The sequence below is a fragment of the Hippoglossus stenolepis genome, chromosome 4 (genome assembly GCF_022539355.2).
Source record: "Hippoglossus stenolepis isolate QCI-W04-F060 chromosome 4, HSTE1.2, whole genome shotgun sequence".
Taxonomy (NCBI): domain Eukaryota; kingdom Metazoa; phylum Chordata; class Actinopteri; order Pleuronectiformes; family Pleuronectidae; genus Hippoglossus; species Hippoglossus stenolepis.
In genome coordinates, this window is record NC_061486.1 from 8334119 (window position 1) to 8346740 (window position 12622).

Genomic DNA, 12622 nt, shown 5'->3' on the forward strand with positions numbered 1-12622 from the left:
AAGTCCCAATGCTCCCAATCGGACATTAGTGTTCTCACATAAGTCGCCTTCAGACGTGTCCTGCGGAGGAACTCAGAATATTTTCATCCCACTGCCGTTCTATGCAACCACAGTTGTTGCTGTCTGCAGCTATATTTGTGTTTTAACCATCAGATTGCAGTGAATCTGTTGCTGGCAGTTATCAGATATGTTGGTGCATGTGTGATGATGCACTCTTAACAAGGAGCTTATTGTTTTGGTGGTGGAGTCATGAACAAGTCTGGACCTAGAGCAAAGATGATCGTGAAGAGTTTATTTCTGGTTCAAGGATTTTATATTCTTTACACCAAGAACTCTCACCTAAAGTAAATCAAATGGGGATCGGGCACAAAGTACCAGCGCCATTGACCCTGGTGAGAAAGTCTGAGAGCAGCTTTACCTTTATATTTGCATTCTCAGATTAAAGATCCTCTGGAGCAGAATGAGTGTGTGGCCGCAGAGGAGACGTGTCCGGGCCTCTCAGGGGCCGCGCACCAGAGCTTTTCACCCCCAGGTCCCAGAAGCGGAAACACACGCAACGTGACTTGTGATGATCTTTGTAAACAAAGTGGATGTTTGGCTTTAGGCAGCGTGGAGCCGGAATGTCGTCTCGATAATCTTTTGACTTGAGTGAGTAAAGAGGAATCGACCTTTTATTTAACGGTGCTTGCCTCTGTACTGACAACCTTAAGCATGTGGTTATAGATGAAACGTTAACAACTGGAGTTAGCACCAGTGTTTTCATCTGCTCCAAACGTGTCGTTTCAAACTTTGAAATCGTTACTTTAGCGATGCGTTGATTAAATGTTTAAATGTGAACAACAATAATGTTAAAAACAACACGTAATGATTTTGCCTACAAACTAACACACAAGAGGATTCAGCACAAACGGCTGTTAGCTAGCTAGCTGGTTAGCACTGGTACTTGGATGTCGACTTTAACTAGAGAGCTAAGTTATCACCGGATTATTTTACCTTTCATACAACAGCGTCGGTGATAAAAGACAAGTTACGTGTTGTTGATGCATTAAACGTCGACATTTAGCCGGAATGGCTCGACACTGATTTGCTAACTTTCCTTAAACAGCTAAATTAAAACACAGAAGTGGATGTTAGCAAAGTTTTTCAAACATCAGGTTTAAATTACAAGTGACATGTTGCAGCATTTAACATCGTGTGCTCCTGTACAAAACATAACTATTTACACGTTTAAATCTTTACACGAGCATCATAAGAACATGAGTTATGATGTGTTGAATCTGCCTCTGTAGCTCTTTTACATTTACCCCAGTCTGAGGCCTTTCTGGCTTCTCATTGGTTAATTCAGTCACGTGAGAGTGAGAAGCAGGAAGTGTGTGTTGTTGATGTGATATAGGAGATATTAACAATGCTAATATTATATGTTGATAGACTCTATAATAATAATAATATTAACAATAACTTACATTTGTATAGCGCCTTTTCCATAGACGCTTCACATATTTGAGGAAGAAGGACATATCTAAGGTGACATAGACAAAGACAAGGACAGATAGCATCAGACCAGGTCATATGTAAAGTGATGTTATTATTTATGATTTTCCCTTTCCGTGTACATGTGTCGATAAGTTGTTCAAAGCACAATTATGTGGGAATCACCCAAATATTTTCGGTTCATTATGTAACTGCGGTGGGACAGATTTGACCGTCACAATGGAAAACACTGAAAAAGAAAGCTATTTAAGTTTATTCAAAGCAGTCATATTTTGGTCATAGACCCAGGTGTTAGCTGAACATTAAAAAAACATGATATGCAACATTTCTCAAACGGCTTTAATTCTACCAGATGCATGAAAGAGATTGTATGAATATGATGGCAATGCCTCTGCTAGTGGACATATTTACATCCTCTCCTCGGCCAACCAATTTAAGTTTCTACTGTGTGTGTGTGTGTGTGTGTTGTCCTCACAGAGCTCCAGGATGTTGTGTGAAGTCCTGCTGTCGTCCCTATGGTTCCTGTTTGTTATCTTCTGGGTGGAGACAATAAGCGTGTGGCTGTTTCTGTCCATGTTCTACCAGGACCGGGGTTTTTACCACTGGGGAGATGGGTACGATTTGTGTTTTTATGGCTGTGGAAAACTAATTGATATTTATAGTAATTCTCACACTTGTTTGTATCTTTAGTGTTATTTTTCTTAGACTACTTCTAGTGTTTCTACAGCTTTATTCCATTTAATTAGGTGACTACAGTATTTCTTCTGTCACTCAAACTCGATTGAAACGTCTCATTCACGTTGCTGACAATGTGTCCTGTAATTAACATGCCTGACTGTTTCACATGAATGCAACTGTAGCTGGATTGGAAAACCCAGGGTTGGAGATAACCGACCCAGCTGACAATCTGCTTTGTGACTCAAGTTAGACTGGATTATCATCGTTCGAGGCAAAGACAGCCTGTGATCTATGCGCTTTTTCCCCCACCAATAACTTACCTCAGCTGACAGAGGAGAATGAGACGCATGGAAAGGGAACACATCCTCTATTTCCTTGATAAGGCCCCAAATTAGACCTTAAGGGTCCTCAAGTCCTGTCATGCATCGAAGGATGGAAAAACACTTAAAACCTAATGGGCATTGTCCATTACGGAATCAGTGTTGAGTTCATGGGTTAGTGAGCATAATTTTTTAATGGAACCCTTCTTTTAATGTTGCAGGGTTTTTGCAGATGATCCTGGACAGCTGATATACATGTTAAGCAGGTATGAACATTTCCTCTGACCTGAATAACTGTGTTCATAATATTTTATTTTGAAATCTTGAGCTGTGTGTGCCTGCAGGTCTAATGTCTTTTCTCTCTCCAAAAAGTAGACACCCGGATGCAGACAGAGACTGAGTCAGGAAAAGATCAAGATGTCAACTGGAAGACACATAATGGAGGGGGTGCTGCCGTTATGTGACAGGGGAACATATCACACTGCTTTGCACAGCCCTTGTTAACATAAGTAAATGTTGGCCCACTTAAAAAAAAAAAAAAGGTGGTGAAGTGCAGCATGACTCAAGGCACAACTACGTACAGGAAGATCCGCAATGATTAATGTTTCACCTCCACCAATTGTAGCATTTTCACTTTCAGGTTTTTCGAGAAGCAAAATAATGTCGAAGAAAATGCAATACAAAGCTCATTACGTTGTTCTTTCATTTCATAAACTCCATTTGAAGACTTATACTGAGATGATATTTTGATCACACTACCGTTCTATGCAACCACAGTTGTATCTGTGTGCAAGCTATATTTACATTACATTTCATTTAGCTGACGCTTTTATCCAAAGCGACTTACAATAATTTGTGTTTTAACCATCAGATTGCAGTGAATCTGTTATAAATGAGGCGTATGAATGTTGCTGGCAGTTATCAGATATTTAGGTGCATGTGTGATGATGCACGCTTAACAAGGAGCTTATTGTTTTGGTGGTGGAGTCATGTACTTGGGTTTTTCATGTAAGTCAGGACCTAGAGCAAAGATTATTGTGAAGAGTTTGTTTATTGTTCAAGGATTTTTATAATTTTTACACCAAGAACACTCACCTTAAGTTAATCAAACGGCATCAGGAGGATCATTATTTGAACTTGAAGGTTCATTATTAACAGTTGCAATATTTCTATTTAAAATTTTCCAGTGCTTTCAGAGACATCTGGTCTTTTATTGGTGGATGGATTTTGCTCTGTTGTCATGTGTCTGTCTTCTACACTGAGCTCAGGTGATAACTGAACCATCTCCACGGCAAGTGCAAAAGCTCCATGTGCTAATGAATATAAGGAGATAGGACTGAGAGCCGTGGAAGTGAATCTGATCCAAGGAATTTTATGTCAGAGGAGCAAACTAGATTTGTGTATATGTGGAAAATAATAGTGGGGATGAGGGTGTAACCCCCATATGAATCATTTAATGGAAATAATTTGTCAATGCCATATCCATTTAATGAAATACAAGTATTTTTTTAAATACTTATAAATATGTATCGCTTTGCAAGCCTGAAATATTGTCTGTCTTATCTTTTTTTCTATTCCATCTTGTCCTCTGTTCATTAAAGCGTTCGCTTTAAAAAAACAAAAAAAACAGCTGATAGTTTTGATCTCTTATTGTAACTGAGACAAAAAATGTAAGTATTTTTAAATGCATGCTTTTGGTGAATACACTTCAAATGTTAGGAATTATGAATGGACTCTGGATTTCTCAGAAACAGTAAAACATCTCCTCATCCAGTGCAAGAAAGGAGGAAACTATTCAGATAAATGGAAACAACTGGAGGAGCATTTCTACTCTGTGCAATCTGCCAAACCTGCATGGCTGGACCAGAATGAAGGAAACCGACTGTCTGCACAGCATTGCACAATATAAACACACATGAATAATCATAAAGAGCACTGTTAACAAACAGTAGGGGGCAGCAACACGCCATTGCAGCGTCTCGTCAGCCAAATCCAAGAAGAAGAAGAAGAAGAAGAAGAAGAAGAAGAATATATACACAATAACTCTTCACATGCCGGACCAGCAGGTGGCGCTCACCAAACACCAGATCCGCGTTAAGAGCTGTGAGTCTTCCTGTTCTTCCAGGACTGAATTAAGATGCATTGTGATCGAGGGGGGATTTAGCAGCGGAGTTTAGTTTTACTCGGATCAGGTGATTTGTTTGCGATCAGGCGTGTTTGTGTTGATTATTTGCGCAAACAGAGGAATTTTGTTTTCAGTTGCGGAGCACTTTGTTATTGAAAAAAAAAAAATGGCTCCAACGATTCAAACACAAGCTCAACGAGAAGACGGGCACAGGTAAGTTTCACTAACTAATTAACTAACTGTCCTAATCTGCGGTTCACAATCCATATAAACACTAAAGCTAAACCAGCCTTGAGTCTGCAGCGTGTGTTTGTTTGCGCGCAATGTTAGCTAACGCTGCTAGTTAGCGAGATAAACAAGCACGCGCAACGTCAAGTTAACCTAAGCTAACCTGTTAGCCAACAATCACATTGTTTATCTTCAGAGATCGAGTTACTGCCATTGTACTGTTTCACATTGGATTCAAATAAAATGGCTGACTTAAAGTTAGTGGTAGGTTTTGTTAGTTTAAGCTAGCCACGGTTAGCCAGCCCGAGTGCTAACAGCAATGTCTGTAAACTGACGGAGCGAACATCTGGGATGAAACGTAAACAGAAGACAAGACGGTGTATTTCCCTGATACGTAAAGATAACGTGAACGCACCCAATATGTGGAAGGCAGCAATATAATAACACACTCAGTGACCATATTAATAGGTACAGCATCACAACCTTATATAATTTAATGCAACAAGTCTGCCATCACTTTTAGCTTTCTTACACGAGCGCACCACAGAATAAACGCCTGGATACAACAGTTCAACAAGATCTCAATCAAGCAGTAGATCATGAGTGTTGGTTGCAGGTTTCACATGTGGCTGTTTTTCTCTTTCAGCAGGCCGTCCTCACACAGAACTGTCCCAGAGAGGTGAGTGGATTTGACACTGTTTTGTCTCTTTAGTGAGGCGTGTGCGAACGACCGGCTAACCCCAACTTTCCTTCTGTGCCCATGACAGGTCGGGAGTCGTCTGTCGAGTGAAGTACTGCAACAGCTTGCCCGACATCCCTTTTGATCCCAAGTTCATCACATATCCCTTTGATCAGCACAGGTAAATACAGTCAATCGTCCGTCTCTACGTTCACCAAGGAAACATTTGGGGGAGGAATTAAACATTTAGGCTGTGTCCAGACCTGGAATTAACATCTTTCCTGTGAGATTTGATCACAAGTGGTCATCTCTGTATGCAAATAAACATGTAAATTATACCTGTGTATAATGGTCAAATGATGCTGAGTATAGATGTGTTTGTGTATCAGCATGAGAGATTGAATAGGGGAGAGAGTCAGGAGGGGCTGAGTGAATCCATGCAAAGCAGCCAGCAGTAATGTAATGTTAAAAAACAAAACATATCTTTGTGTAGTGGTCAGTGTTCAAAAAGCAACACAAGGGCACTGAGAAGAGTAAAAGTTATTTGGAGTCATTGTCAAACTGTAGTGGGTCAGAGACATCAGCTGAGTAGGGGGGGCCACATTCGCATGTGGTGTGACTGATCGGATCTCAAGACGTATTCACTTGTGGTAGGATCACTCAGGACAGATGTAAACACTAGGTCTGAATGAGGTCTTAAATACCCAGACACATGCCTCCATTTGTCTGTTTGCTGTGGCAGGTTCGTACAGTATAAAGCCACTTCTCTAGAGAAGCAACACAAGCACGAGCTCCTGACTGAGCCAGACCTTGGGGTCACCATTGATCTCATCAACCCAGACACATACCGCATTGACCCCAACAGTAAGTCTTCAGTTGTGATCACAAACCTAATTTCTTACCGGAAGACTATCTTTTTCAAATGTGTGTGTATAGACTGAACCAATCTTTTGAATTGATAGTATTGTTGGATCCCGCTGATGAAAAACTCTTGGAAGAGGACATCCAGGCTCCCTCCAGTTCGAAGAGGTAAGTCTACGTAATTGCCACCTTGACAATATTGTAAATTCATGTGGAGACTTTTGGTTAAATTTAGTTTTTTCTCTCTCAAAGGTCCCAGCAGCACGCCAAAGTGGTCCCGTGGATGAGAAAGACAGAATATATTTCTACAGAGTTTAACAGATATGGTGTTTCCAATGAGAAAGTGGAAGTCAAGTAAGTTATTTATTGCTTTTTAACTTAGAACCATTTGCACAGTAGAAAGATGACCAGTATGATTCGGTGTATTTAATCTGGATATGTGTTGTGTTTAGGATCGGTGTGTCTGTCAAACAACAGTTTACAGAAGAAGAGATCTACAAGGACAGAGACAGCCAGATTTCTGCCATTGAGAAGACGTTTGAGGATGCATCGAAATCTGTAAGTGAAGATTTTCTGAGGTTGGCTGAATCCTTTTTAAATCCTGTATATCTCAAGCAACATTAAGAGTAAAATGGACGTTTCAAACTGGGTGTTGAAAGTTTGCAACTCCCGGGATTGAGGAACAATATCTGCAAAATGCAAATATTGGGTGGAATAAGACGTCTTCCTCAAAAGCTTTTGCTGTGGAGCTGCTGTGTACAGTAGAAAACTGTTTGTAATGTTTAACTGTCAGATACAAATCGGCACATTATCCAAAGTGGTCAACATGTATGGGTAGGTAATTAAAAGGCTATGTTTTTTCTCCCCAGATTGCGCAGCACTACAGTAAACCCAGAGTCACTCCTGTGGAGGTACTACCTGTGTTCCCTGACTTCAAGGTGAGCTAGCTTCTTAACACACAGTTTATCCACATTTAGAGTCTGTGTGGATGCTTTCAAATTGAATACCATATGCACTGTGGCAGGGGATGTGTTGTGAGGGGAAAATGTATCAAACTGGCACTTCACTGGGCACCCTTATGAGCTTCATTAATATTGCTTTTGTTTCTCTCCTCAGATGTGGATCAATCCATGTGCTCAGGTCATCTTTGACTCTGATCCTGCACCTAAAGACATGACGGCACCAGCAGGAGTGGAAATGATGTCTCAGGCCATGATCAGGTGCCTACAGATTATCCTCTGTGTGGACGTGTGTTTCGACAGAGCAATTATTTCTGAAATAATAATGCACATTTCTTGTCTCTTGAATACAGAGGAATGATGGATGAGGAAGGAAATCAATTTGTGGCTTACTTCCTGCCCAATGAGGACACACTTCGCAAGCGCAAGAGAGATTGTGATGAGGGCGTGGATTACTCGCCTGAGGATCTGTAAGTAGAGATGTTGCATCAGGAAAAAATCCTGGATCTTTTTTTATGCATTTCAAAATAATCTTGTGAATTTGCCTTCTTTAACCTCTCTGCAAAATGTATGTGATTTTCTGTGTTTCAGATATGATTACAAGATTGCCAGGGAGTACAACTGGAATGTCAAGAACAAAGCCAGCAAGGGTTATGAGGAGAACTACTTCTTTATCTTCAGAGATGGAGATGGTGTTTACTACAATGAGCTTGAGACAAGGTAAATCATTGATCGGAGAAGAGAGTTTTTGTGGCACCTCAACAAGGTGAAAGGGAAATATTTTTTTTGTAGTAATAAATGCAACTGGTGTGTTTGGATCAAACAAGTGCACGTAGAAGTGTCTGTTGCTGATGACAAACCGTAACACACAAAACAAACCACACTATCCCTAATGATTTATGGAGCTTTCAAGGGAAGCTGTTTGGCCTGGTTGTCTGACAGCCTGTCTTCTCTCCTGCAGGGTGCGTCTGAGCAAGAGAAGAGCAAAGGCTGGATCACAGTCCACCACAAACGCTGTGCTGGTTTGTAAGCACAGAGACATGAACGAGAAAGAGCTTGAGGCTCAGGTGAGTGTGCTCGTCGTTTTCCTCTTCATTTTATCCACATTACACTTTCAATTATAATTGATTAATTATTTGATATGTAGCTTTAACGCCTATGGGGTTTAATTTTGCATTGATCCTTGTTGTTTTGTGATGACCGATGATCCCCTTATTATGATTCTCAGGATGCACGTAAAGCTCAGCTGGAGAACCATGAGCCAGAAGATGAAGAAGACATGGACAAAGACATGCAGGACTCTGGTCAGTTTTCTTTTATGCGCTCTCTGACTTCATATTTATTGTATTGTCTACCTACTCTACTATGGTTGTCATTGTTCCTGCTAAATCACTCACCATCTGTGCTGTGTTGTGTTTGCATTGTTTTCTCCAGGTGATGATAAAGACAAGGGCAGCGGCAGTGAAGCAGAGAACTCTGGTAGTGAATCTGAGAGGGAGGAGGAAGAGCCGGAACCGAGCAGAGGAGTAGTAGTAGAAGAAGACAAAGAACCAGAAGAGGAAGAGGTCAAAGAGAAGAGAAAGAGGAAACCTAGTGGCAGTGGAAGTGAAAGCGGCGAGGAGAGGACCAGAGAGCTGCGAGACGAGGAAGAGATCTTCGGCAGTGACGATGAAAGCGAGGAAAACGACGACAACGACGACAACGAGCCTAAGACCTCAGCCAGGAGCAGCGGTGAAGAGGGCAGCGGAAGTGAGGACGAAGGAGGGAACAGGGGTGGCAGCAGGAGTCGCAGTGCGTCTCCAGCACACAGCGACCGCAGCAGTGACCATTCAGAGACCCGGGCTCAGAGCGGAAGTGGAAGTGAGAGAGGCTCAGACTCCAGTGATGCCAGTGACAGTGAATAAGGCCTATTCTGTCTGTTCTGTATATTCAGCAACAAACACTTATGATCACAACTCCTCGATGAAATTTGTGAGCAAGATGCACATTGGCTTTGGACCGGAGACATCTCTGTTCACTCCAATTTTTAGATTTATCTCAAGCACCATTAGGTATATGTGTACCATTCCTGTGTTTTTCTCTCTGTCAAATCGTGTGAAAATTTCTTTATTCTCTCAGATTTCTCAATGTCATAATGCGTTACAACTTGAAACTGAAAATAAATTGCAGGTGTCATTTTGTAAGAAAAGGTTGTTGTTTTTCTTTTACAACACTGCATTCAAATGGCAAATCTATTCAGGGATTATTTTATTCCAGGAAGTAAATCACTGTTTGTTCTTCATTTTTGAAAGGTATAAAATATAATTTGTTTAGCTGATGTTCAGTTCAGACTTCGGTTGGAAGAGCCAATCCCAGCTGATGTTGGACGAGAGGTTGGGAAATGTATTTTCATCGAAAACGACTCATTTGGTCCCTCAGCCATTCTCCAGTGAAGTCATCATGGTTTCTTGTTTCAAATATCTTCGAGTATAGCAGAGAATGTCCCAATCAGAGATAACATCAAAAGTATGAATGACTTGCAAAATAGGTGTGGATATTAACTCTTGTCTCTGACTCTACAAATCTTGTAGTACTTGTCATTTTAATGTGATTCTCATATTTTGGTGACTGTTGCAGGTTTTGAAAAATATCAAAAGATTCCTCTGGGTCTTTTGATTGGAGAGCATGAAATGTACAGTGTTCTGTAGATGGAGATAATGTCCTTACTAAGTTAAGTTTAGTGGTATATTTTTTGTGTCATTAAATGTCATGATAAGACAGATCACTTTTTTGTAATTACCTTTTTGATTCTTAAAGATTTGACCACGTCCATCTTGCTGCCTTCGTAAACCATATGTTGCTTTGCCGCAGATGCTGTCAATAAGGAATTGACATTTTCACAAGGGATTCTGTCATTTGTCCAGTCAAACAACAAATACATCTGATGCCAAAGTCATGTCATCAGTCATTCTTCAAATAGTTAAATGGAGAAAGATGTGTTTTTACTCATTACCTCTTAAAGACTATTACTTACTCTCTGGGGTGAAGAGTATGAAACACAGAGGGTAGGACACCCCATCATCACCATTGGCATTGACATAGAAATAGATGATGTATGTGAACTGTTGTCAAAGAACTCAAAATATGGTCAAATTGAGTGGCAACCCAGAGTCTACATCCATACACTGTCTATACTTTTAACACTATAAAGTTACTTTTTAGTTACTTTTGTAGTTTTAGTTACTTTTTAGTAACTTTTGTACTTTTGGTTACTTTTTAGTTACTTTTGTACTTGTGGTTACTTTTTAGTTACTTTTGTACTTTTAGTTACTTTTTAGTTATTTTTTAGTTACTTTTGTACTTTTAGTTACTTTTTAGTTACTTTTGTACTTTTAGTTACTTTTTAGTTACTTTTGTACTTTTAGTTACTTTTGTACTTTTAGTTACTTTTTAGTTATTTTTTAGTTACTTTTGTACTTTTAGTTACTTTTTAGTTACTTTTGTACTTTTAGTTACTTTAGTTACTTTGTACTTTTAGTTACTTTTGTACTTTTAGTTACTTTTGTACTTTTAGTTACTTTTGTAACTTTTGTAACTTTTGTCTTTACATTAATTTGGTGAACTTTTGTGTCTCATTAAAGGTCATACTTCTTCTAACCTGTTAAAGGCCTCGTCCAGATCTTCACAGTCACAGCAGCATCCGTACTGGTAGATATCACACTCGCAGCAGCACATGGGATCATCTGGCTCCGGAGGCTTTAACTTCTCCCATTTCATTATGGCTTCCTGAAGTTCACAGGGCAACTTCGTTCTCTGGAGCGATGCACAAATGAACTACACCATTAAAACAAACTATTAGTGCAGGGAACATATCTATGGAAATGTACTGACAGAATCTATAACACAAAAACACACACACACGATCTATAACTTTGAAAAAAGCACATATATACATACATATCAACATATATATAGGAGCAATTATCGTAATTATAGAGGGTTTACTTTACATCTGAATTGGCAGCAATATTTCATCTATCTTACTGTCTATAATGATATAAAACCACTTATCAATTAAAAGCAACTAATTAGGGCCCGAGCACCGATGGTGGGAGGCCCTATTGAAATTGTAAGGATTTTTCTTATTATTATTTTTCCGACAAAAGAAGGGGCTTTTTGAGGGCTTCAACATGCTCAAATAGTTACCAAAGTTTGCAGAAAGTTAGAAAGTGGTGAAAATTTACGTATTCTGGAGTATTTAGAAATGGGCGTGGCAAAATGGCTCAACAGCGCCACCTGGAACGCAGCCCCTAGGAAACATAAAAGTCTCTCAGTGTATTATGAAAAACGCAACAGGAAGCCCGCCATTTTGCATTTAGTGGCCATTTTGGCCATATTCCACATTTTTACTTTGACGAACTTGTCCCAGGGCTTTCATCAGATCAACTTCAAATTGAGATGAGTGTCATCTAAACAAGATGGAGATAAAAACTAACTCAAAGATCGATTTTTCGTCACACGGTGTGACCGTGGCGTGGCGTCAAAGTTTGATTACACGCCATCAAAACACGAGGTTCTGTATCTCGGACAGACGTGGTCCAATCGAGTCCAAACTAGACATGTAAGACAAGAGTCGCGACCTGATGACATCTACACAGAAATCATGACTTAAAATCACAGCGCCACCTGCTGGCTACAGGAAGTGACATGTTTTATACTTTGATGCACTGCTCCTGGCTGCTTAACAATATAGAGCTCAAATGAGCTGAGAGAAGTCAATGGACCATGGTCAGAATTGTGACATTTCCTCAAACCGTGGCAACATTGCGGTGCGGCGAAGGATCATCCTTCGCCAAAGGACACGATATTGTCATAACTCCAGTGTGCATAGTCCTATCACTACCAAACTTCTGTCACATGATTAGAGTCCAAGCCTGAATAGCTCTATGTGTCAATATTTCCTCAGTGTTATAGCGCCACCTACTGATTCGCCATGAAACAGGAAGTACTTTGTAAATCCACCCTGCATTATCCAACCAGCTCCGAATTACTGACCTATGATCACAATCCTGACCTGAACACATCCATATATTAATATTAGTTCAGGGTGATAGCGCCACCTACTGATCAGTGTGAAAATTAAGTTGTTGTAACATTGTCCAATTGACACAAAATTGCTCACGCTACATCAGAGCCCCTACTTGAACAGATATATTAGTCTGTACGTAATAATAGTGATTGCGCCACCTACTGGCAACAGGAAGTAAGCTTTGTTTTACAAATATCATTCGATTTACATAAA

The 12622-nt window shown here is 40.1% G+C and overlaps 1 protein-coding gene across 1 annotated transcript; it reads left to right on the plus strand.

Annotated features, from left to right (window-relative positions):
- Positions 1 to 4543: 4543 nt before the first annotated feature.
- On the plus strand, positions 4544 to 9529 carry paf1 (PAF1 homolog, Paf1/RNA polymerase II complex component). The gene is made up of 14 exons (XM_035154556.2): positions 4544 to 4827; positions 5489 to 5521; positions 5610 to 5702; positions 6264 to 6385; positions 6484 to 6550; positions 6635 to 6736; positions 6835 to 6940; positions 7252 to 7320; positions 7499 to 7602; positions 7695 to 7811; positions 7933 to 8061; positions 8303 to 8408; positions 8570 to 8645; positions 8776 to 9529. Exons 1-14 carry the CDS (start codon positions 4781 to 4783, stop codon positions 9243 to 9245), a joined length of 1641 nt encoding a protein of 546 aa, XP_035010447.1. The 5' UTR covers positions 4544 to 4780; the 3' UTR covers positions 9246 to 9529.
- Positions 9530 to 12622: the final 3093 nt, after the last annotated feature.

What these genes read in the sequence shown, in the direction of transcription:
- paf1 (XM_035154556.2), top strand. Translation starts at nt 4,781, where the DNA reads ATGGCTCCAACGATTCAAACACAAGCTCAACGAGAAGACGGGCACAG. An exon ending in TTGAGGATGCATCGAAATCT is followed by an intron (nt 6,941 to 7,251) that starts GTAAGTGAAGAT and finishes TTTTCTCCCCAG; the next exon opens with ATTGCGCAGCACTACAGTAA. An exon ending in AGAAAGAGCTTGAGGCTCAG is followed by an intron (nt 8,409 to 8,569) that starts GTGAGTGTGCTC and finishes TATGATTCTCAG; the next exon opens with GATGCACGTAAAGCTCAGCT.